This window comes from Nomascus leucogenys, chromosome 8 (genome assembly GCF_006542625.1).
Source record: "Nomascus leucogenys isolate Asia chromosome 8, Asia_NLE_v1, whole genome shotgun sequence".
NCBI lineage: Eukaryota > Metazoa > Chordata > Mammalia > Primates > Hylobatidae > Nomascus > Nomascus leucogenys.
The window spans coordinates 69,531,684-69,555,518 of record NC_044388.1 but is presented as its reverse complement, the minus strand read 5'-3'; the positions used below and the strand labels follow the sequence as shown (position 1 = coordinate 69,555,518).

The following is a 23,835-nucleotide window of genomic DNA, read 5'->3' as shown; positions in this document are numbered from 1 at the left end:
TCTTTTTTTTTTTTTTGAGACGGAGTCTTGCTCTGTCGCCCAGGCTGGAGTGCAGTGGCGCAATCTCGGCTCACTGCAAGCTACGCCTCCCGGGTTCACGCCATTCTCCTGCCTCAGCCTCTCCGAGTAGCTGGGACTACAGGCGCCCGCCACCATGCCCGGCTAATTTTTTGTATTTTTAGTAGAGACGGGGTTTCACCGTGGTCTCAATCTCCTGACCTCGTGATCCGCCCGCCTCGGCCTCCCAAAGTGCTGGGATTAAAAGCGTGAGCCACCACGCCCGGCCCACATATTTCTAATATAGGCCACTCTGAGGCTTCTTCAGCCAAAATAAAACATGAAAACAAAAGAGGTTTTAAGTAATAAAGGCAGTGTGCTAGCAAAATAGAATTACATTTTAATTATGATGATATTTTCTTTGGCCAGGTAAAGTCAACCCAATGAGGTAGTAAAATCGAATGTAACAATTAACTGACTTTTCATTACAGATGATTCTCAACATATGATGTGGTTTCGTCGTGACAAACCCATTCGTAAGCTGAAAATATTTTAAGTTGAAAATGCATTTAACATACCTAACCTACTGAACATCGTAGCCTAGCCTAGCCTACCTTAAACATGCTCGGAACACTTTTGTTAGCCCAGTTGGGCAAAACCATCTAACACAAAGCCTATACTATAGTAAAGTGTTAAATATCTCATGTAATTTATTGAATTGTGTACTGAAAGTAAAAACAGAATGGTCATATTAAAACTCCAAGTACAGTTTCCACCGAACACATATTGCTTTCCCACAATCGTAAAGTCAAAAGAAAACTTGTAAGTCGGACCACTGTAAGTCAGGGACCATGTGTTTATGCTTTAACACATATTATCTCACTGGATACTCACAAACTTTGAGATGTATTACTTACATCTGCATCTAGCAGAAAACAAAACCAGTGATCAAAGAAAATAAACAGCTTACTCAGGGTCATCCAGGTAGTTAAATGGCAAAGCAACAATTTGAAGTCAGTCTTCAGACTCTACTGTACCATTCTAATATTTAGTAAAGCAAGTTTTAATATTTGCAAAAAAGCTTAAACTCATCAATTCAATGACACAAGTTCTTTCCTCTTTCCTCCCTCCCTCCCTCCCTTCCTTTTATTCCTGAGATAGAGTCTCACCCTGTCGCCCAGGCTGGAGTACAGTGGCGCAATCTAGGCTCACTGCAACCTCCGCCTTCCAGGTTCAAGCGATTCTCCTGTCTCAGCCTCTCACGTGGCTGGGATTACAGGCACCCACCAGGACACCCAGCTAATTTTTGTATTTTTAGTAGAGACAGGGTTTCAACATGTTGGCCAGGCTGGTCTTGAACTCTTGACCTCAAATGATCTGCTGACCTCGGCCTCCCAAAGTATTGGGATTACAGGTGTGAGCCACTGTGCCTGGCCTTCTTACATTGTTTATAAAAATAAAACATATTACACCTTTTTCTGGCATTCACTTAACTAGAAATTCAACATGGTCCAACATGGTTCAATCAAACAGTTCTTCTATATTGACATGTATGACATTTTGAATTAAATATATATTACTCAAATGTTGATGGAACACTTTTTGACAGATAATATTATGATTACTTGCATTATTGTGAATATCTGCTATTTGCCCTGCCTGTATTCATTCTTTACTCCTAGGGGCATTTGCCACTGCTTCATCCTTCACATCCCAGTCAATGCTTGGGTTAGTTGCACCCTCAGCTTCTGGGGTAAAAATCTTGATTGGCTTAAGTCAATCAATACATTAACACCCTGGCCCAATTCTGAGAAATGTACATAACCCAAATCGACCAGGTTTGATGAAACTTTGGTTGGCTATTCCAGGACAGATGCCATCTCTCTTCTTTGTATTTGAAAATATGAAGAGTGTGGTGTGGAGCTGGGGCAGCCACTCTGCTACCTCTAAGGAGGTGAGCCTGAAAACAGTCAATATATCAAAGACTGCCAAGAAAAGGCTGCTGGTGATACCACTTGAGTCCTGAATCAAACTTCGCTTAATGCAAAAACTACCTTGACAGTTCAATTAAGGAAGCCAATAAATTATAAATATAAATGATCTCTTTGTTGAAACCAGCATGAGTTGGGTTATTCATAACATAGTCCTAAATAAAATATCTAATAAGCTACTTAATATCCTTACAGAAGTGTCAGGTTATCAGATTAAGCATAACATAGGTAAAACTAGAAATTCAAAATGGCAAGCTCACGTCTGCGATTTGAGCAATACAAATAGAAACTGATTCATGAGGGGCGGGAGCTGCAGTACAAGCAAAGGAAAAGGGAAGAGGACTTAGGCAAGTGGTAAAGTTTACAGAAGGGCCAGAAGCGGGAAAATGAGCTGACTGCAGATGCATAAAAGGATCACGGTTGAGTGCCGAGCTGAGATGGGAATAGGTAACGATAATAAAGCCAATGAGCATAACTTATTCTCCAGAACATTTGGAAGCAACACAACACACACACTGTGTATATGTGTAGGACCCAAGCACAGTAGATCTTAAAGCACCCCAGCTGATTCTAATGTGCCATCAAGTTTGAGAATCTCTGGAATGGAGGGGGCATCCCTCCATTATAAGGAGCTTTACTCTCTTTATATACTACAGTGGAAAGAACAGACTGCTATTAAATCATTCCCCTTAATTTCACTTAAATGTAACATAATTGGGAATAGAAAGATCGATTTTAAATATGAAATATGGAAATACTGTGGAAACACTGCTGTCCACACATGCTTTTTAATTTCCTGTGGGTGCATGGAATACAAAAGATATGTGAAAGAAACATATAGTAGAGCACCTGTGTAAGAGAAACTCTGACCTTGGAAAACATCACCCTCTTTTTTTAAATGAACTTTCATTGAACATCTGTTATGTGTCAGCCACTGTACTAGTCCTCCAGAGCTGCATATAGACTTTAGTTAACACAAGCCCTGCCCTCAAAAACTTCAGTTATCTAGGGGAGACACACAATGAGGTCGGGGAATTACAGAGATTGTGGGAGCGCATGAAAGGGACACCTAACTCCCCAGAGGATCTCTGAGTAGAGGAAGACAGGAGAGCTCCTAGAAGGAAGCACCAGCTCTGATTTCTGATGGTGTATTAGTCCGTTCTCACACTGCTATAAAGAACTGCCCAAGATTGGGTAATTTATAAAGAGGTTTTTTGTTTGTTTGTTTTTTTGAGATGGAGTTTCCCTCTTGTTGCCCAGGCTGGAGTGCAATGGCGCAATCTTGGCTCACCACAATCTCCACCCCCCGGGTTCAAGCGATTCTCCTGCCTCAGCCTCCAGAGTAGCTGGGATTACAGGCAAGTACCACCATGCCCGGATAATTTTGTATTTTTAGTAGTGACGGGGTTTCTCCATGTTGGTCAGGCTGGTCTCGAACTCCCGACCTCAGGTGATCCGCCCAACTCGGCCTCCCAAAGTGCTGGGATTACAGGAGTGAGCCATTGTGCCCAGCTAAGGAAAGAAGTTTAATTGACTCACAGTTCCTCATGGCTGGGGAGGCCTCAGGGAACTTACGATCGTGGCAGAAGACAAAGGGGAAGCAAGGCACCTTCTTCACATGACGCTAGGAAGGAGAATGAGTGCAGGAGGAACTACCAAACACTTATAAAACCATCAGATCTCATGAGAACTCACTATCATGAGAACAGCACGGGGGAAACTGCCCCCACGATTCAATCACCTCCACCTGGCTTCTCCCTTGACACGCGGGGGTTATGTGGATTATAATTCAAGATGAGATTTTGGATGGGGACACAGCCAAACTATATTACAGTGGGAAAGATCAAAGAGATGAATGAAGTGATGTGGCTTCTAGAAACAAAAAACAACTTATGCGTAGACACTGAGACCAGAGAGAGTGTAGCGTACTAGGGAAAGCATGGAATATGAGGTAAAAGGTAAGGAGCTACTAGCCAGGAAGGGCCTTATGGATCATGCTGGGGCTTAAGTGACTGAGGGCTACGACAGAATTTTACACAGGGGATCAATAGTCTGGATGGCATTTTATAAGTATCCCCATCAGGGCAGTGAGAGAATGGATTGGGTTTTGGGAGAAGTCAGTGAGAATGGAAATAGGAAAATCAGTTTGGGAGAGATGAGGAAATTCAGGAGAAAACTGCCACCAAGTAAACCTATAATTTATCTAGATTTGACCTCGTTCTCTTTGTGGCCACTGCCACAAAGAGAACGAGGTCAAATCTAGATAAATTACAGGTATAGATCTGGGAAAATGAGAGCAATCAAAAATAGTGAGTAAAGGGAGTGGGAGGAGTCTAGGATGACATTCTGGTTTTGGTTCAGTAGCTGGAGAGATGTAATATTCATCGAGGTAATAAATACAGTGATGAATTCAGTCCTGGATATAGTGGGGCTGGGGTACCATTCAAAAGGAAATGCCCCCGAGTCTGTCGCATGTATGTCTGGGATGCATCTGAGCAGCCATGGCCTACCAAGGACAGAACTCTACTGTGAATGGGCAGCAGCAACATCAGAGAGACACAAATGGAGAGAAATGTGAAGGAGGAAGCCAGAGAGGCCAGAAGAAACCCTGATAGAGATATATGCTAACAAGCACTATTCCATTATCAACCTATGTCCTGAAAATTACAAAACACACACACACCTATGTTTAGATAAGTATTTTGCAATCCTTGAGTGAAGTTTTAAGTACATATCTATTACATATTCAAAATTTATCATGAATACTCGATTTGAAAATGATTTTTCATCCATGGATTTAAAAACCATTTGGCTTTGTTTAAAATGAGAACATGTGCATGTTACAACTGAAGTGAGAACTAGTGAATGTTTAAAGCTACCAAGTACAAAAAGAGAAAGCTGAATCACTAATCAGTCCTAGAAACGTATTCCTAAGACGGAAATGTTTGCAGCTGCTGACCTTCGGGGGCACTAATTTGGTGATAGCTGGGTAGCAATTTAAATCTGTTGTTCTAAGCCCTAGTGCAGACTGTGACAGTATTTCAGAAGGAGATAATAGGTTTGCCTCAAATTTTCAGAGCAAACTTTCAGGTCTGGACCTTATCTTCTTCAAGTAGGTGAAAGGTTAGTGACTGTAAAGTCATATAAGCACATCAAAAACAGGTCTGTGATAAAAGTGGACTTTTACAACATGTGGGAGTGAACTTCACCCACATGGAGATGCTCATGCAAGAACAAGAATGCTTCAGTTCCCAGACACAGGGCCCCGGAGCAGGACCAGGTTGTACTGTAAGAGACAGGTTGAGTTTTTAACAAGACTCTGACTCAAGCCCTATCAACTAAACTTAAGGTACCAATATCCACACTTAATTTGTAGTACACACAAAGCCCTTCAGAGTTTTCCTGTTTTTTTGTTTTGTTTTGTTTTGTTTTGAGATGGAGTTTCGCTCTGTTGCCCAGGCTGGAGTGCAGTGCTGTGTTCTTGGCTTACTGTAACCTCCGCCCCCAAGGCTCAAGTGATCCTTCCACCTCAGCCTCCTGAGTAGCTGGGACTACAGGCGCACACCACCACAGCTGGCTAATTTTTCTATTTTTTGTAGAGATGGGGTTTCACCATGTTGGCCAGGCTGGTCTCCAACTCCTGGCCTCAAGTGATCCACCTGCATCAGCCTCTCAAAGTGTTGGGATTACAGGTATCCCAACGCCATGCCCAGCCACCGTTCAGAGTTTTAAAGACACTTATAAGGCGGGGAAAATAATATTAGCCAGAAAACCTGGGCTATCTGTGGAGAATTAAGTCATTTCAGCTAGTTTGACATCAGTCAGAGTTCATATCTTAACACAGCATGCACATCTATCTATACATACACATATATATACATATACAAATGTACATAAAAACACATAATGTATTTCCTATCTCCTCTTTTTAAAGCAGTTAAATCCAGCTGGGAGAGGTGGCTCATGCCTGTAATCCTTTTTATTTTGAAAGGCCAAGGTGGGAGGATCGCTAAAAGCCAGTAGTTTGAGACCAGCCTGGACAACATAGTGAGACCCTCCCCCTACCAAAAAAAAAATAATAACTGGGGATGGTAGTGTGTTCCTGTATCCTAGCTACTCAGAAGGCTGATGTGGGGGGATTGCTTGAACCCAGGAGTTCGAGGCTGCAGTGAGCTATATCATTGTGGCACTGTACTCTAGCCTGGACAACAGTGTGTGATCTTGTCTCTAAATAAATAAATAAAATACAGTAACAAATCAGAATTACATCCTACATTCTCAAAGGTTGAAAACAGAGAGGCCTATGCAATATGGAAATATTCAGATATCTATAACCAAACTAACCAAAGCAAAGTCCATAAAGCCAAGTAGTCTAATGTGAGAAACGTCTGAAATTCAAAGAGAAAAGCATACAGGATAGAGACTCTATGAAGTAATAAAGACTTTCTTTTTTTTTTTTTTTTTTTTTTTTTTTTTTGAGACAGAGTCTCGCTGTCATCCAGGCTGGAGTGCAATGGTGCGATCTCAGCTCACTGCAGGCTCCGCCCCCTGGGGTTCATGCCATTCTCCTGCCTCAGCCTCCCAAGTAGCTAGGACTACAGGCGCCCGCCACCTCGCCTGGCTAATTTTTTGTATTTTTAGTAGAGACGGGGTTTCACCGTGTTAGCCAGGATGGTCTCGATCTCCTGACCTCGTGATCCGCCTGCCTCGGCCTCCCAAAGTGCTGGGATTACAGGCGTGAGCCACTGCGCCCGGCCATAAAGACTTTCTTAAAGCCCATACGCTTATAGTTGAGAAAAAGGAAAAAACTCCTATGAGCTCATGTTCCATTAAAAAACAGAACAAAATGTGGTGCTTCAAAAAGAAGGCTTTATTTCTTTATACTTTCTGTAGTGGAAATATATACTGAATAACAATAGTCCAAGACCACATGATTTGTACAGATAGTGTAATATATTTAAAAATGCAAATTCTAAAATGTAGGACTTACACAAATCTTGCCAAATTCTAATTAGGATCCTAATAATGTTTTTACAGATTATGTAAAAACATTTTGACTCTTATTTGGATAAAATATCAACAATATTCTGAACAACTCTTTCAATTCAAAGTTTTTGGTTTTATTAATAAAGGTTTTTAAATGTTTAAACTGAGCTCCACAGGGCTTAGTTACTTTTAAAATGAAATCAGGTGGTTTGTGATAAGGTCTAGAGGTTTTGGTGTGTATGGAGGACAGGACGGCAGAGGTAAAGACCACGTAACCCCAAAACCCACGACCACTGTAGCTGTTAGGAAGAATTAAGATCTCTACACACACTCTGCTGGAGTTTTAGAAGAGAAAACATATTAATTCCTTCAATCAACAGATATTTACAGAGCACCTCCCACATGTCAAGAACTGCTTTGGTGTTGGGGAAAAAAACAACATTGAACAAAATAGACAAAATCCCTACTTACATTCTAACAACTATAGTTTCACATTAAAATAACCAGTTATTTACTGAACATATACCATGTGGTGAGTCCTAGCGGTAGAGGGGACATTCTAAAACTATAACTTTACAGCAAGAATAGTCATTTATTGAGCACTTACTGTGTGCTAGATGCTATTCTAGATGCTTCCCATTTAATCCCTATGACAACCTTCTAAGGCAAGTATTAGCAAATTTCATTGATTCTAAGATGCACATTATTTTATATTTTAGCATTTCTCAATTTAAGACAACGTTGTAATGGGCATTTTTTTCTTAGTGTTATGTAAATTAATGGCGAGTCTTACAATTAGTAAGACTTAATAATGGCTTAGAGTCTATGGAATGCAGTATTCTCATTTTACAGAGGAGAAAACCAAGGCAAAGAAAACTGAAGTATCTTGCCAACATCATCTAGCTCGTGCGTGAAGAGTCAGAAATTTTAAAATGTGGATTTTAAAAGCTTAAAATCAAAGACCAAATCACTCTGTTTTTATGGCTATTTCTAATAACTGAGTGACACCACTCATAAGAAAAATATAAATTAAAACTATGAGAAGTTATCTTTGTTTCCCTAATAGGGAAAGATTTTAAAAGTTAGTTGACATGGTGTATAGTGGAGGTGTGGGGAAACAAGCGCTCTCTTACCTTGTTGATGGGCATGGACACTGCAACATCTTGCTGAGTGGGTCTCGGCCAATATCTATCATGATTTAATATGTACACACCTAATATCTAGATATTCACTTCTAGGAATTTATCCTACAGGTAACAGTTATACATGGATGAGATGACATGTTTGTGAGATTAGACATTGCACAGCCCTGTTTGTAAGATCAAAAACATCAGATGCCACTCAAAGATCCACCAGTAAGAGTCTAGTTAAATAAATATGGTGAATATATAATATATACAGCTATTTTTTAAAAAAAGAATGAGGCAGCTCTTTATGTACTGTTTGAAATTATCTCCAAGATACACTGTAAAGTGAAAAAAGAAACAGAAGACTTTCTAGTATGTTAACATTTACATTTTTAAAAAGCACATATCTATATAAAAACACATACTGACATTTACATGAAGGTATGTATTTGTGTATGAATAAAATAACTGTAGAAGCATATATACAAAACCAGCAACAGTGGCTGCCTCTGGAGAAGAAAACAGGGGTCTCTAGGATAAGGTTAAAAAGGGAGAATTTCTTTGAATAGGGTATTAAGTGTATGTATAACTTAATTTATAATTAAAACAAAGAGTAAACTTACTTAGGTCATTCTCCCACAGCTGTGGTTATTACTACTGGGACATTCCAACTGTATTATAATAATTTTTGCAAAGACAGAGCACAAAACTGGGAATTAAAAGACTGGGTTTTAGCCCTGTATTTGCTGTGGGATGATGGGTAAGTGCCTTGTATAGTTATAGTATCCAGATTCAAAGAATGGTAAAATATACTTCATATACACAACACATTCAATTCTAGTCCATAATTCAAGGTCTTCGGGGAGACTGGGCCCCTGCCCCAGTGGATTGTAAGCATCTTACTCTAGTTATTCTGCCTGCCTCCTAGGAAAAACCTCAAATGTTTGTTGAATGGAACTGAATTCTATGAGCACACAAAGTCAAATAATAAAGGTATAACAAGTCAGAGTGGTAGCAAGAGGTGAGAACAATCCTCTCTGTGTACCAGAAAAGAGGCAAAGAAGGTGAAATTAAACTGGGTCTTGAAGGATGAGTATTAAATCAACAGGACAAAAAAGCCTTTCTTCCCCGAACAACAGAGGAGGGATGGAGGAGGGCGGTGTGACTCTATGAGCTCTAAGGGCCTTCCCAGCTCTATAGTGTAAGACTCTTACGAGGGAGAATGGATGAACCTCGGATTGAACCTAGTATTGAGTTTTCACATGACTGTCTCCAATAGAATAGACAGAGGTACCCAAATGCGCCATGTTGAAGAGCCCAAGCTCACAACAGGGGAAGAAAAGCAAGAACCCCTAAGAAATTGTGTGGGGAAATGCAAAAGTAGGTGGGATACTAAGAAAATGTAAGTATAAAGAATGGTATAAGAAGATCATCAACAAACATGGAAGGAGAAACTGAAAGCAACAGAACCCATGACCACTGCAACCGTTAGGAAGAATTTAAGATTTCTACACACACCCTGCTGAAGTTTTAGAAGAGAAAACCTATTAATTCCTCCAATCAACAGATATTTACAGAGCACCTCCCACATGTCAAGAACTGCTTTGGGTGTTGAGGAAACATTGAACAAAATATACAAAATCCCTACTTAAATTCTAATAATTATAACTTCACATTAAAATAACCAGTTATTTATTGAACATATACCATGTGGTACTAGTGGCAGAGCTGACATCCTAGAAAGCATAATTTTACTATAAGAATCATAGTCATTTACTGAGCACTTACTGTGTGCTAGATGCTATTCTAGATGCTTTCCATTGAATCCTCATGACAACCCTCTAAGGCAAGTATTAGCAAATTTCATTGATTCATACTTTCTAACAGAAAGTAACCCAGGCAAATGAAGTTCTCAACAGGAAGAAAGAGGAAGGGAGGGGAGGAAAGGAGCAGAGGAGGGGAAGATGGTTGGGACGAAGGGGAGAGGGAGCGAGGCAAATCCTAAAAACATCAGCTACATCCAGTGAAACTTTTAAGTTAGAAATGAAAGTGTCCATAAGAATTAAAAAGTAAATAATAAAGATATAAATAAGCAGCTTTAAAAAGACACCCTCCACCGCCACCCGCAAAGCCTAAACTGAATTTGAGATTTCTGTTTTAAGCATTGTAGCTGGATTGTTGTTATACTTTAACGTAATTAAAAGTGGAATAGTCTCCTTTCTTACTTATGTGTCTACCACATAACGATAGCTAAATTCAAACAAAGTTGAGTCTTTAAAATTCCTTTATTTTTATTTGACACATGTGCATTTAACATGCCTCTGGAATTCTCAAAGGTACCCAAAGGCAGAGTGTTGAATAATGGAAAATATTAACAATCATTAGGAGAAGCTGGTTGACTTACTTTCTTTCCAGATGCTAAAATTCTCTAGTTTCTCAATTTCAAGAGTGTTAATGTATACATTTAAAAGTGCAATAAATGCTAACTGTAATCATGTCTTCTTAATCTTACACGAAAACCCCAGAGAGAATAAATTATTGGCCCATGGAAATACTTTCATCTCACTATTCTTTGTAAACAGAAATCTGGAAATGGTTTTGTGCAACCCTGAATCTGTGTTGAAGGCTGGTAATCATCTGAGAGTGGCCTTTTAGCTGCTGTTAAAAATATTGCTGAGGAAGACAAAGGCAGGCCTGGGGAGCCCAGTCCGCAAACAACATCAGCCCAAACTACCAATCACAGGACCCTCAACAGTCTTCAAACAAGAGCAGCGCAGAAAAAGGAGCAAAAAGCAGTAACAGCCTCCTCACTTCTCTAGTGGATGCCTATATTCCTTGTTTAAAGCATCAGCAGCATTAATGTTTCTCAGTATGTCTCAATATAAATAACTTCAGCTACAAAGAAGTCATTAATTATATTTTATGATAAAATGTATCACGGAGAAACAAAGTGTACTTTCTGGGGTTAGGGAGAGATTGGAAAATTTTCCTGGAAAATAGAATATGGACACTTTTAAATTTAATTTTCTTTGTGCCTTCTGAACAATTTTCCAAACAGGTTCCCCAGGTTAAAACTTCGTCAACATATTTGAGAGAACCAAAGGCAAATTAAAACTTTTTCTTCTTAAATGAACTAATAAAAGTTTGAAAAACTGTATCTGACACACGTATTAGCCTTTGATGGGGAGACCAGGTGCATTATATACAAGGATAGGATTAGGAATAGGAAAAAACTTCCTCAGGTCCTTTGTAGTAAAGGAAGGGGAAGTTTTACAATCATTTTGTATTTCATTCCATTGTGGGTGCTGCTGTTTGTCTTTCGAGCCTCAATTTGCCCAAGTGGAATGTATAATGCTCATGCAACTAGGGTTTCCAGTTAAAAACAGGGCACACAGCTAAATATGAATTTCAGATAAGTAATGAATAAATTTTTTTGAGACAGGGGTCTCTCTCCGTTGCCCAGGCTGGAGTGCAGTGGTGCAATCACAGCTCACTACAACCACCAGCTCCTGGGGTTAAGCAATCCTCCCACCTTAGGCTCCCAAGTAGCTACAGGCGCCCACCACCACACCCAACTGATTTTTGTAGTTTTTTTTGATAGAGATGGCATTTTGCCATGTTGCCCAAGGTGGTCTCAAACTTCTGGGTTCAACAGATCCGCCCACCCTGATCTCCCAAAATGCTGGGATTACAGGCGAGAGCCAACTGCGCTCTGCAATGAATGGATTTTTAGTATAAATATGTCCCACATATTGCATGGCACATTCTAAAAAAAAAAAAAATTTTTTTCTGAAACTTGAATTTAAGGGGGTGTCCTTTATTTTTATTTGCTAACTCTGGCATGTAACAGGACTTATATATCAAGTAGATGGTGTGCTAGCCAAGTTTGTCCTCTGGATGGGGATAAGAAAGGTTGGTAAGCACACACTGGTGGGGAGATACAGGAAAAAAAACCAGAAAGAGTTGTTGGGGCAGGGTATGTATCAAGACCCTGACATCATCAAGACAGAAAGAGAATGGGAATACATCTTAAGTGGGTGCAAAGACTGATAACCAAAGACACACCCAGGGCAACTGGTGACAGAACAGGAGGTGACCAGCCCCGGGATGGAAGGGAAGTACTCTGGCTCTTGGCACAGTGACGTTCCTCTTTGTCCCTTTGCTAGTTTCTTCCTTATGCTAGTGAATTTCATAGAGGAAGTATATAACCAATGACAGTTGAAACACAGATACTTTTAGGCATGGTAAATAATTTGAAAATACAGTAACTGCCATATCTATGTAGACCTGTTGATTAATTTATTAATACTTTTATACTGAATGTTAGCAAAGTATTTCATCATGAACTTTGCCTTTTCCCTATTACTGATATTCCCGGGAGTTCTTGGATGGGGAGGTGCAGGGGAGAGAATATGCTGCTAAGTAAGGTATTCTTAAATGATGACCTAGGAAACTTTCCAATCTCTGCACCGTGACCCCACCTGTCCATAAAAGGCAGTCACAAATGCTTGCTAGTGTCCAGATCAACTGAACAAGATGGTATCCTATCTCTTCTCTCCTGCCCTGCTGCCATTTTCCCATCCCCACATATTATCAGTTTAGCTGATTTTCTTTTCAATTTTTCTTTTAGGCTTTTAGCCTCTGGCTGAGCCTATTTCTCTGGCTTGGATATCCCTTGCAGTGTTGGTACTAAAAAACTCCAATCCTTTGGTTGGGACCACTGTGCTGCCAACCTGCCTCAACTCCACCCCTCATGGGAGGGGTGTCAGGGAGAAAAGCAAGTTGGACAGGATTCTATTAGAAACCCAGTGCCCAACAGGGCCTACCAACCACCTGCTAGTCTTTGTGTGGTATGAGCCCTAAGGCCCAGCTTAAATCATGTTTCCCTTGCCCCATGCTGACGTTGAATTAATCAGGCTGGGGAAGAGTGGAGGTGAGGGTGGCGGTTTTTAGGATAAACTTGACTGCTTTATTGTCTATTTTACTGGGCAATCATTTAATGGAGTCCTCGATGCTTTCCTCCTGCCTAGGTCTATCTTCTGTCTCTCCTTATTCCTTCTCACACCTCCATTTCTGTTTTTTCTTTTCTTTTCTTTTTTTTTCTTTTTTTAAGAGAGGATCTTCCTATGTTTCCCAGGCTGGACTGCACTGGCTATTCACAGGCATGATCATTGAGCATTACAGCCTCGAACTCCTGGGCTCAAGGGATCCTCTGGCCTCAGCCTACCCAGTAGCAGGGACTACAGGCTTGCACCACCACGCCCAGCCACACCTTGATTTCTAGATAGTTTACCTGCTTAGATTTACATTTGGGATTAGGGAAAGAAAGGTAGTGGAAGAAGGCTCACTTTGACCTTGAGCTTAAGTTGTGTTTGTCAATCCATCGTTCATTAGAGCATTTGACACTAGATTTTCAGATACTTGTAGCATAGAGGTGATGAGCACGGACTCCAGAGCTAGACTGCTCTGTAGTTTACTAGCATACTCACATTAGAATGTTGGTATAAAGATAAATGAGTTATATGCATATGTAAAGCTTTGAGAATAGTGCTGGTTACATGGTGTGCTTTAAATGGTTGCTTTATTACAGTATTAATCATCATCATAAAAGTCTACTCAGATTTCAATCTCTTTGTCAATCCTCAGGGTAACTGGCTGAGAAAAATTCTGGCATCTATGGGTCTCTGGATATATCATCTTAAGTGCACTGAATTTCCGCCATTTGTAAATACCTCCATTCTACCCATCTCTGCAGTTACAGTAAGAAAATAAATTAAGCTGATATGTAAAAAATCATGCTTAATTTTTAAAATAATGCCATCTTAAAAAGGCAAAGGAAAAAAATACAGGTATGATGTCGAAATTAGGCCAAAATGTATAGGTATAATTGTTAAACATAATCTGCTACTCAAATCACAAGCTGACGAAGGTTAAAAATGAGAAAAATGCCTTTGGATTAGGTTGGCACTGATGAGGATGCAAGGAATGGCTAGGGTTACCCTCTGCTGAAGCAGGAAAGAACTCAGCTACGTCTGCATCTTTGGTAACAACTCTATGGTCACTTTGAGAGGGAAGATACTTTAATAAACAAAAGCACAGATTTTACACCAAAAGAGCTCTTCAGCATGTCCTTATTTCAAGGCTGGGCCATTCCTTTGGCTTTAGAATGAGGATGAGGAAACGGATTTAACACCTGAGGTACTGACTTCCCTGTGTTTCAAGGGCATACCCTGAGCATGGTTTTCATATAAGGACATGTATCAATAAAACAATAGGGAATCTCATCAACTAGACATTTATTCAATTGTTCCTGATATTTAACAACATCCCTAAAATTACTTTTTAAACACTTTTTTATTTTTGCCAAAGATGAGAAATAGAGTTAAGTGCACAAATGGCTTTGGACAATCTGCTGCAGAGAACTGTTTTAAGCATGGCATAAACATGCCAAATCAATAACTTGTTTCTTTATCTGCATGTGCCATGAAAACCTGGCTATCATAGAGTGCCGGATCCATTAAAAACTGAATTTGCTATTTCCAGACAGCAGATAGCTCAAAGCTCAACAGGGCCAGCAGGCAATAATCCAAACCTACATCTCTCTCTCTAGAAAAACAACTCAAAGCACTCTGTTGCTACATTATGTTATTCAAAGCACAGGAGATAATGAAGGCTTGACAATACCGTGGCCCTCAGGATTGAGTCAAATGGCCATTATTCTTCAAACATAAAGAGCTGGGTGAAGTGACTTTTGTAATCTTAAATCACTAGACAAATCTGATTAACAGAGAAATGTAAATCAACAAGTGACATCTGAAATGAAACTGTCCCTTTTCCATATTTAAGAAACTTGATGTCACAGAGACACCTAGTCTTTGAGGGAAGAAAGGATGGTAGTATAACCCAAGGCTTTTGATATAGATTTTTGCTGTATGCTTCTGCCCAAAGCTGTAGAAAATATTTTATATTTTTATTATATAATATTTTATTGTACACTAGTAGACATGAATTCCCTGTACACTAGCAGATATGAATTAACAACAGTTCTTAAGGTAGTCATAGGATATATGATTATTGAAATATATATCAATATTTTTTGTATATTTAGTACTACAATTAAAAATTCCTTGTCCTGATACACTACTTAAAATTATCCCACTCAAGTTATGCCTAGTGCAGTCTTTTTTCTTTTTTCTTTTTTTGAGACAATGTCTTGCTCTGTCATTGAGGCTGGAGCGCAGTGGTGCGATCACAACTCACTGCAGAATGGGACTCCTGGGCTCAAGCCATCTGATCCTCTCACTTCAGCCTCCCGAGTAGCTGGAAACACAGGCACATGCCACCACACCTGGCTAATTTTTAAATTTTTTGTAGAGACAGGGGTCTCCTTATGTTGTCCAGGCTGGTCTCAAACTCCTAGGCTCAAATGATTCTCCCACCACAGCCTCCCAAAGTACTGGGATTACAGGGATGAGCCACCATACCCAGCTTAGAGTAGTCTTTCTTTAAGATAGAAATATAATAAAAATCTCAAAGACTAATATTTTATAGCATCTAATTATTTAAGTAAATAATTTGGGGTGATAATGATTCTACTTTCCTCATCTTTTATCTCAAACACATTTTTTTTTGTCCCTTACCCAACCATCAACACTTATTCAACCACTCTTTCGCTGTTTTTTTTTTTTTTTTGAGACGGAGTCTCGCTCTGTCGCCCAGGCTGGAGTGCAGTGGCGCAATCTCAGCTCACTGCCAGCTCTGCCTCCCAGGTTCACGCCATTCTCCTGCCTCAGCCTCCAAGTAGATGGGACTACAGGCGTCCGCCACCACGCCCGGCTAATGTTTTGTGTTTTTAGTAGAGATGGGGTTTCACCGCATTAGCCAGGATGGTCTCGATCTCCCGACTTCGTGATCCACCCGCCTCGGCCTCCCAAAGTGCTGGGATTACAGGCGTGAGCCACTGCGCCCGGATGGAGCTTTTTTTTTCTTTTTCTTTTATATATGGGCTCCTGCTCTGTTGCCCAGGCTGGAGTGCAGTGGTGCAATTATGGCTCACTGCAGCCTGGACTGCCTGGGCTCAAGAGATCCTCCTGCCTCAGCCTCTCAAGTACCTGGGACTACAGGCACACAGCAGCACACCTGGCTAATTTTCTTTTTAAAACATTTTTTTGGCCAGGCATGGTGGCTCATGCCTGTAATTCCAGCACTTTGGGAGGCAAAGGCGGGTGGATCACCTGAGGTCAGGATTTCGAGACCAGCCTGGCCAACATGGTGAAAACCCATCTCTACTAAAAATACAAAAAGTTAGCCGGGTAGGCTGAGGCAGGAGAATTGCTTGAACCCGGGAGGCGGAGGTTGCAGTGAGCTGAGATCATCCATCCTGCAGGAACAAACAAACCATCCAAAAACAACAACAACAACAACAACAAAAAAAACCCCAAAACAAAAAAACCCATTTTTTGTAGAGATGGGGTCTTGCTATGTGCCCAGGCTGGTCTCAAACTCCTGGCCTCAAGTGGTCCTAATGCCTCGGCCTCCCAAAGTGCTGACATTATAGGCATGAGCCATCATGTTTAGCCTGTTATTTCTTTTATTCAACTACTCTCTGTAGTAATACTTCATTTACCCTACCTTATTAAGAAGCAGCGGTTCCTGAGACTTTTCAAGGTAAGTAAAAGGTATTCCTAAAATACCAATGTTTCTAAAAATTCTATTTTTAAACAAAACATCTGTTTCTGAATGTAAACTGATTCCAATTATTTTACCCTAAGGCTACTGAAATATATAGGGATATCTGGGTATTTGGGTCCAAATTAAGTGGTCTTGGGCAGCTGCACTTTTGGAGTTCCTCTGTTAATGACTTACAGTTTTTATGGCCCGTCCTTGCTTTCATTTAGGATGCTGTCACTTCTTACTAGAGCTCTGACTTTTTGAAGCAATAACCACCCTCTTTTACCTGCTATTAGTGTTGACTGTGTTTTGGGAAACCAGGCATCAGTTTGAACTGATTTGTTTTAAAAAAAGATTGAACTGTTTGTGGATGAGGGACTGAAGAAGTAGTGAGGTGGGTGAGGAGAATTACACAACAATTTTAACAATCTGGGCCCAAATAGGCTTTTTTAGAGGTTGTGAGCTGTTTTAAAAAAGTGAGATTGCTGCACAAAAGACGCTCTGGTTGAGTAAAGCACTAATGTTAGTTTTCTTTCTACTCATAGGCTAACTTATCAAGTGCATAAATACATACATGTTTAATGACATATATGAATTTGCTTCTAGTTCAGTCGATACGTGCATACATATGTAGAAAAATAATTAAATAATGATAGTTATCAAAAGAAAAGCCCAGTTCACCAACACAGGAGCTAGATAACAATGTTTCTCCTCAGGTGTGTCCATTGACATGTATATGCAGAAAAATTATTAATATAACAAGCCACTAAAAGAAAGCAAGCAGCCCACTTCACAAAATACAGAAAAATAGTGACTACCTGTTAAAGACTCACTTCTAGTGGTGGAGTGTATATTAATTCATGCAGATTAGCTGTGTTTAGAAACTAACTTTGCAGATGTTCAAAACCATTGTAGATGTAAATAGAACTTTTTCCTTCCAAGCATTTCAATTTTTTAGAATAACTTCTCACATTAGCAGATTATAAACATGTGTGTTTGGCTAATAAACCTAGATTTCTCCCTAAACACATAATTCTGATAAAATCTAACAAAAAAGAAAGAGAGAAAGAAACAGGAAGACATTTTTTGTGTGCAGAGAAATGTCTTCTTCAGGCCAAGGACAAATAGCACATACTAATTTGCATGGTTTTAATAAAAGTGTTCTAATTATAGCCTACTCTAACTTACCTGTGATTTATCAAAAGAAAAAAAAAATCAACTCCAGGTTGGACTTTTTGTGACCTGGAAGCTCTCTGGCCCTGTAACCCTCCTTGGTACTTAGTAATGGTGTGTTTCAGAAACTATAATACAAGTTATGTTCATTACCTGTTTATTAAAATGACAAAGGAAATAACATAATGCATAACATATAACTGGATTATGTGCTACTTTGGATTACCTTTACTAATGTTCTCTTTTAGAAGGACAGATAAGTGGGAATTAACTTTCGTCAAGCCCTTTTGTATGAGTCTTTATTTATTATAAGAATTCCTGAAAACGATTTAAGAAATGGACATGCAACCAGAGGCAACAAACAAAAATGAAATTGTTCTAGTCTCAAGCAACATTTCTTAGTGCAAGAAATAAAGTATTTCCTAAGTCTTATTCTGGGTACACATTTTGCTCTGAGCTTTATTTGCTTTTTGCAACAGCATTTAAGAGAAAACCAACTGACCATTTACAACCTAAACAATGGCTTTGGGGTATGATTAAGAAGTGCACCTGGGCTCACTCAAACAACACGTTTGTTTAACCTGGTGACTTTCCTGTGTCTGGGGTCAGGCAGGAGCAATCTTGGTTGGGGGAAGGAAAGAAGAGCAAATACAACTGACTCACTGAGAACAAAATGGTTGCACTAACTACCCTTTGTAATTACAACTGTTTTAACAGTTTCTAGTAGGCAAGGCTGTCATTTAAGTGACCCACTATAATTTGGGATGAAACCCCAGGAAATTATGCCAACTTTAGAATAGGAGTTGCATTTCTGAGTTTACTCAGCATGATGAATCCACTAAAATGCTGACTATTCTTTTTATGGCATAAACTTACGTCAAGGGGAAAATGACCATTAAAATGAATATAGCTAGAGAGGCGAACTATCACAACATTCACTCCCAGGAGCAGACCACAGTTTATTTTACTTTTTGTATCTTTCTATTATGAAACATTTCAATCATATAGAAAAATGCAGAATAAAATAATGAATACCCCCCAAACATCATTTAGTTTTGATAATCACCAACACATGGTCAATCTTATTTTATTGTACCCTATCCACTCCGCCCTTTGAAATTATTTAAAAAAAAAATGTTCTTTTAGAGATGGGGTCTTGCTCTGTTGCCCAGGCTGGAGTAAAGTGGTGCAATCATAGCTCACTGTAACTCGAAATCCAGGGCTCAAGTGATCCTCTTGCCTAAACCTGCCCCCGGTAGCTGGGACTACAGGCGTGCAATACCATGCCTGGCTAATTTTTAATTTTTTTTTTTAAATAGAGACAGAGTTTCACAATGTTGCTCAGGCTGTCTCATACTCCTGGGCTCAAGCGATCCTCCAGCTTCAGACTCCCAGAGTGCTGGGATTACCGGCATAAGCCAACACACCAGTCTGCATTAAATCAAATCCCAGACAACTGATGCTGTATTTCATAAAAGCTTTCACTGACAATGTATGCATATATTTTCACAAGGATCACGCCAGAAATCTCACTGAGCATGAGATGTCTAAACCAACTTTAACCACATCTTGTAAAACATTTTACACTAAAACCTATCTGCCTAGAAAATCGATTTGCTTGAATATAAGTGAGTAATTAAAATGACAAAATAACTTTAAACACAACCCTCTATTAATTTATGGGAGGAAAAATAGCAACATTCTCAGATTGGGAAAATAGTGCATGTTACTTTATCCCTATGGTTCTAGTCTTTGTGGACATTCCAATCAATGAGAGACAATATTAAAAGTAACATGGATAGATTTGTCTGGATGGAGCTCAGAAAAGTAGGTAGAGGCTACTAAGGGGGCCGGGAGCTGCCTGGAATAAAACTTTTCCATTTTCCTTCACTACTGTACATACAGAATAAAACAGAATGCCAACAGGCCAAAACTTAGGAGCTTCAAAAGGCACTCATCAAGCAGTCTAGCTATTTACAATAATTTATTACCAATCTTAAAGATCAAAAGGAACTCCATCAAACATTTAGATTCAATTCCTCACTGCCTGATGACTAAGTTGTAGAGGAATGAAGGGAAGCCAAAATAATCTGAGGTGACTTTGATACAATGCCACAAAGGATATGAAGAGGAAGCCGGTAGAAGCTGCAAATGGCTAGGTTCCATTAAGAGTTCTAATAAAAGAAGGATGGAATTTCCCTTAACTGTGAATTTAAAAATGTTAGAAGTGGGCGAAATTTAGACAAGCCAGGCAAAACCTCTGATTTGCCATCGCCTTTTTTTGTTGTTGTTGTTAAATGTTAACTTTAGCCACTGCTGCCCTTATGTTCATTAAGTGGCTTCATCTAAAAAAAAAAAATGCAACGTTACCTTCAGAAATCTGGCCGATCTCATTCCTTTTGCTGTTGTATTACTTATCAGCCTGCTCCTTCGTCTGCATTGTCAGATACTATTGGCTCTCTCAATCTCTTTGAAACAAATTGCTGCATTCTGCAATGTGATTGATTTAGCTTGAAAAATGTAACTTGGAATGATACAATTTTTAGTATTACATATCACCATGGTCACATGAAGCATAAACATCTCTTTTACAAGTTTTTGGTGCTTAAGTCAATTGGTCACTATAGAAACACTAGAAGCTAGTGTTTCAAATTCTTTCAACTTCTATGAACTGGCACAATTTTTCCCTCCTGAATCCAGACATCTCTGTATTTTCAACTGAGGAAAGTAGTTTTCACACTACTTATTTTGGCTAGTTAAAAAATCCCTACCACATGTCTCCCTGTAAATTCATAGATTAAGATTTAAGTTTATATTAGCATTTCAACTGTGCAAATTTTTTGTTTGCTTCTGAAATCACCTCGAATTAACAGATTTACTGGAATCCTACATGGTTTAGAAGTTTTGCACAAGTCTCAGAAATCTTGTAATCTATTTCCCCATGAAGATGTGGTATTAAGCATTTTCTTAAAAATGGCTATATATTTTTTCTTTTTAAAAGAGTGCTTATCTTTTACAAATATATTGTAAAATACTTATTTTACAATATATTTGTAAAAATTAGCCAGGCATGATATTGCACACCTGTAGTCCTAGCTACCGGGGGCAGGTTTAGGCAGGAGGATCACTTGAGCCCCGGATTTCGAGTTACAGTGAGCTATGAATGCACCACTTTACTCCGGCCTGGGCAACAGAGCAAGACAAGTGAAAAGATGTCTAGGAATTCTTCAAATATGAGGGATGGAGAATGTAGGGTATAAATGAAACAGACTGACTATGAATCTATGAAGCTGTGGGATGGGTACATGTGGGTCATTATGTTATTTGGTCATTTTCTGTGTAACAAAGCTCCAGGCAGTAGATATTTCAGACACGATGCTATGTACTAATTTTTATTAGGATTTTTATTTAGAAAAATGCCTTTCTTTCAGGAGCAATGAAGAATCAAGTTGTGCAGTCAGCATTTCAATTATCGTTACCAATCCAAAACCCAAGTTCCTCCACTACAGTGTTTGGAAAGAAAAAACAAAAAGCCAACCAACCAAAATACACCCCAAAACATGTCTTTTCACTGTCTTTGAGATTTCAGTGCCAATATGTAACTAGACTTCAATGTGAATAAAATATAATTATTATAGTTCAGAAATATAACATTTCTGTTTTCTTTAAAAGGGATAAAGAGCTGAAAAATTTAAATTGAAATACAAATGTAATTGGTAAGCGTATTTCAGAATCACCGTATGTTGGCGAAAGTTGCACTATACATTGGGAAAGACTTTAATACTTAATATGCTATTAACATGCTTCTCTTACCTTGTGATCATATGGACTGTAAGAATGAAATACCCGAGAAAGATCTTTTGTCCTTTGCTTTTTCTGTGGAAAGACAAAAAAAACAAAAAAAAAAACCATACAAACAATTGAGTTGACAGCAGATAAAAAATATACATGTGTGTATATATCTCTACATATAGAAAGCTTTTTTTTTTTTTTAGAGATTCTTCCTTTGTGGAGGCTGAGGAGACACAGGGATGCAACTAAAAACCAAAGTCACTTTATGGTTATGTGGGTCATTGTCACAGAGCAGCCAGGTGACCTCTTCCTAGAAGATTTCGCAACTAAAACACTAATCATCATCAAAACCTGTATTTGAAAATACATAACTAAGACTAAAATTAAGAAAAAACTGAAAAAGAAAGAAAATTTAATACACAGGACACTTCCAATTTCATTGCAATACCAACTGCTGTTACTCAGAATTGGGCACAGACATGCATTCATTTAAATGATACACCTCCTTCAGGCTTCCTGGTTGTGGCCTGGGTCTGTCTGCTTGGGCTTGCAGCTGTGAGGATACCTTTATTGTATCACTGCTATATAGCCTAGGTACCTTGCAGGGTGTTTTACACACTGTAGGCACTCAATAAATATTGGCTAAGTTAATGAATAAATGAATGTATGAGTTATACAGGCATATAACTCTTAATATCTGTAATGATGACACATAAGCCTCATAGATTAGTTATGAAGAGAAGGCTCTTTTGGCCGAGCATGATGGCTCATGCTTGGAATTCCAGCACTTTGGGAGGCCGAGGCGGGTGGATCCCTTGAGGCCAGCAGTTCGAGACCAGCCTGGCCAATGTGGAGCAACCCAGTGTCTACTAAAAATAAAAAATAAAAAAATTAGCTGGGCGTGGTGGTGGAGACCTGTAATCTGAGCTACTCAGGAAGCTGAGGCAGGAGAATCGCTTGAACCTGAGAGGCAGAGGTTGCAGTGAGCCAAGATTGTACCACTGCACTCCAGCCTGGGCGACAGAGGGAGACTCCATCTCAATAAACAAAACAAAACAAAAGAAAGAAAAAAGAAAGAGAAGGCTCTTTTCATTTCTAATGACGTGTTCTTCTTGAGCTGAACCCAGGCATTACATGAGTCCCCTCTCCATCCCCTGCTCCCTAGTGTATCTGTGACAAGCAAGAAGTATGAGGTTCTCTTATTACAGCCAACTAGTTAATATAAAAGTGGCTTTTTCGACCGGGCGCAGCGGCTCACGCCTGTAATCCCAGCACTTCGGGAGGCTGAGGCGGGCGGATCACAAGGTCAGGAGATCGAGACCAACCTGGCTAACACGGTGAAACCTCGTCTCTACTAAAAACACAAAAAATTAGCTGGGCACGGTGGCGGGCGCCTGTAGTCCCAGCTACTCAGGAGGCTGAGGCATGAGAATGGCGTGAACCCGGGAGGCGAAGCTTGCAGTGAGCCGAGATAGTGCCACTGCACTCCAGCTCCAGCCTAGGCGAAAGAGTGAGACTCCGTCTCAAAAAAAAAAAAAAAAAAAGTGGCTTTCTCCTCATCCACTGTGATCCCTGCCCCGTAACCACAATAAGCAATTTGTGTATGGGTCCAAATCTTCTATGCACACACACAAACACACACATTGATTACTACTTTCAAAGAAAAGAGGTCATTCTATGTACAGCTGTCCCTTAGTACTCCCCGTAGATACCCAAATCCACTGATGCTCAAGTTCCTTAGGTCAAATAGTGCAGAATTTGCATATAACCTATACACATCCTCCCGTATGCTTTAAGTCATCTCTAGATTGCTTAGAATATCTAATACAATATAAATACTATGTAAATAGTTGTTACACTGTATTTTTATGTGTATTATTTTAAATTGTACTCTCATTATTATTATTTATGGACAGGATCTCACCCTGTGGCCCAGGCTGCAGTACAGTGGCACAATCATCGCTCACTGCAGCCTTGGGCTCCTGGGCCCAAGTGATCCTTTTGCCTCAGCCTCCTAGCTGGGATTACAGGCGTGAGACACCAAGCCTGGCTGCTATTTTTTATTTTTCTAAATATTTTTGATGCCCTGTTTGTTGAAT

General features: G+C 39.6%; 1 protein-coding gene across 2 annotated transcripts in view; it reads right to left on the bottom strand.

The window, feature by feature from the left end:
• Positions 1 to 23,835, bottom strand: part of CDKAL1 (CDK5 regulatory subunit associated protein 1 like 1) — a 700,650-nt gene that overhangs the window by 101,777 nt on the left and 575,038 nt on the right. For both annotated transcript variants that reach the window (XM_030817372.1, XM_030817373.1), the window contains one exon: positions 21,758 to 21,820. In XM_030817372.1, coding sequence (XP_030673232.1) covers positions 21,758 to 21,820 — 63 coding nt within the window. The remainder of the gene's footprint in view (positions 1 to 21,757; positions 21,821 to 23,835) is intronic.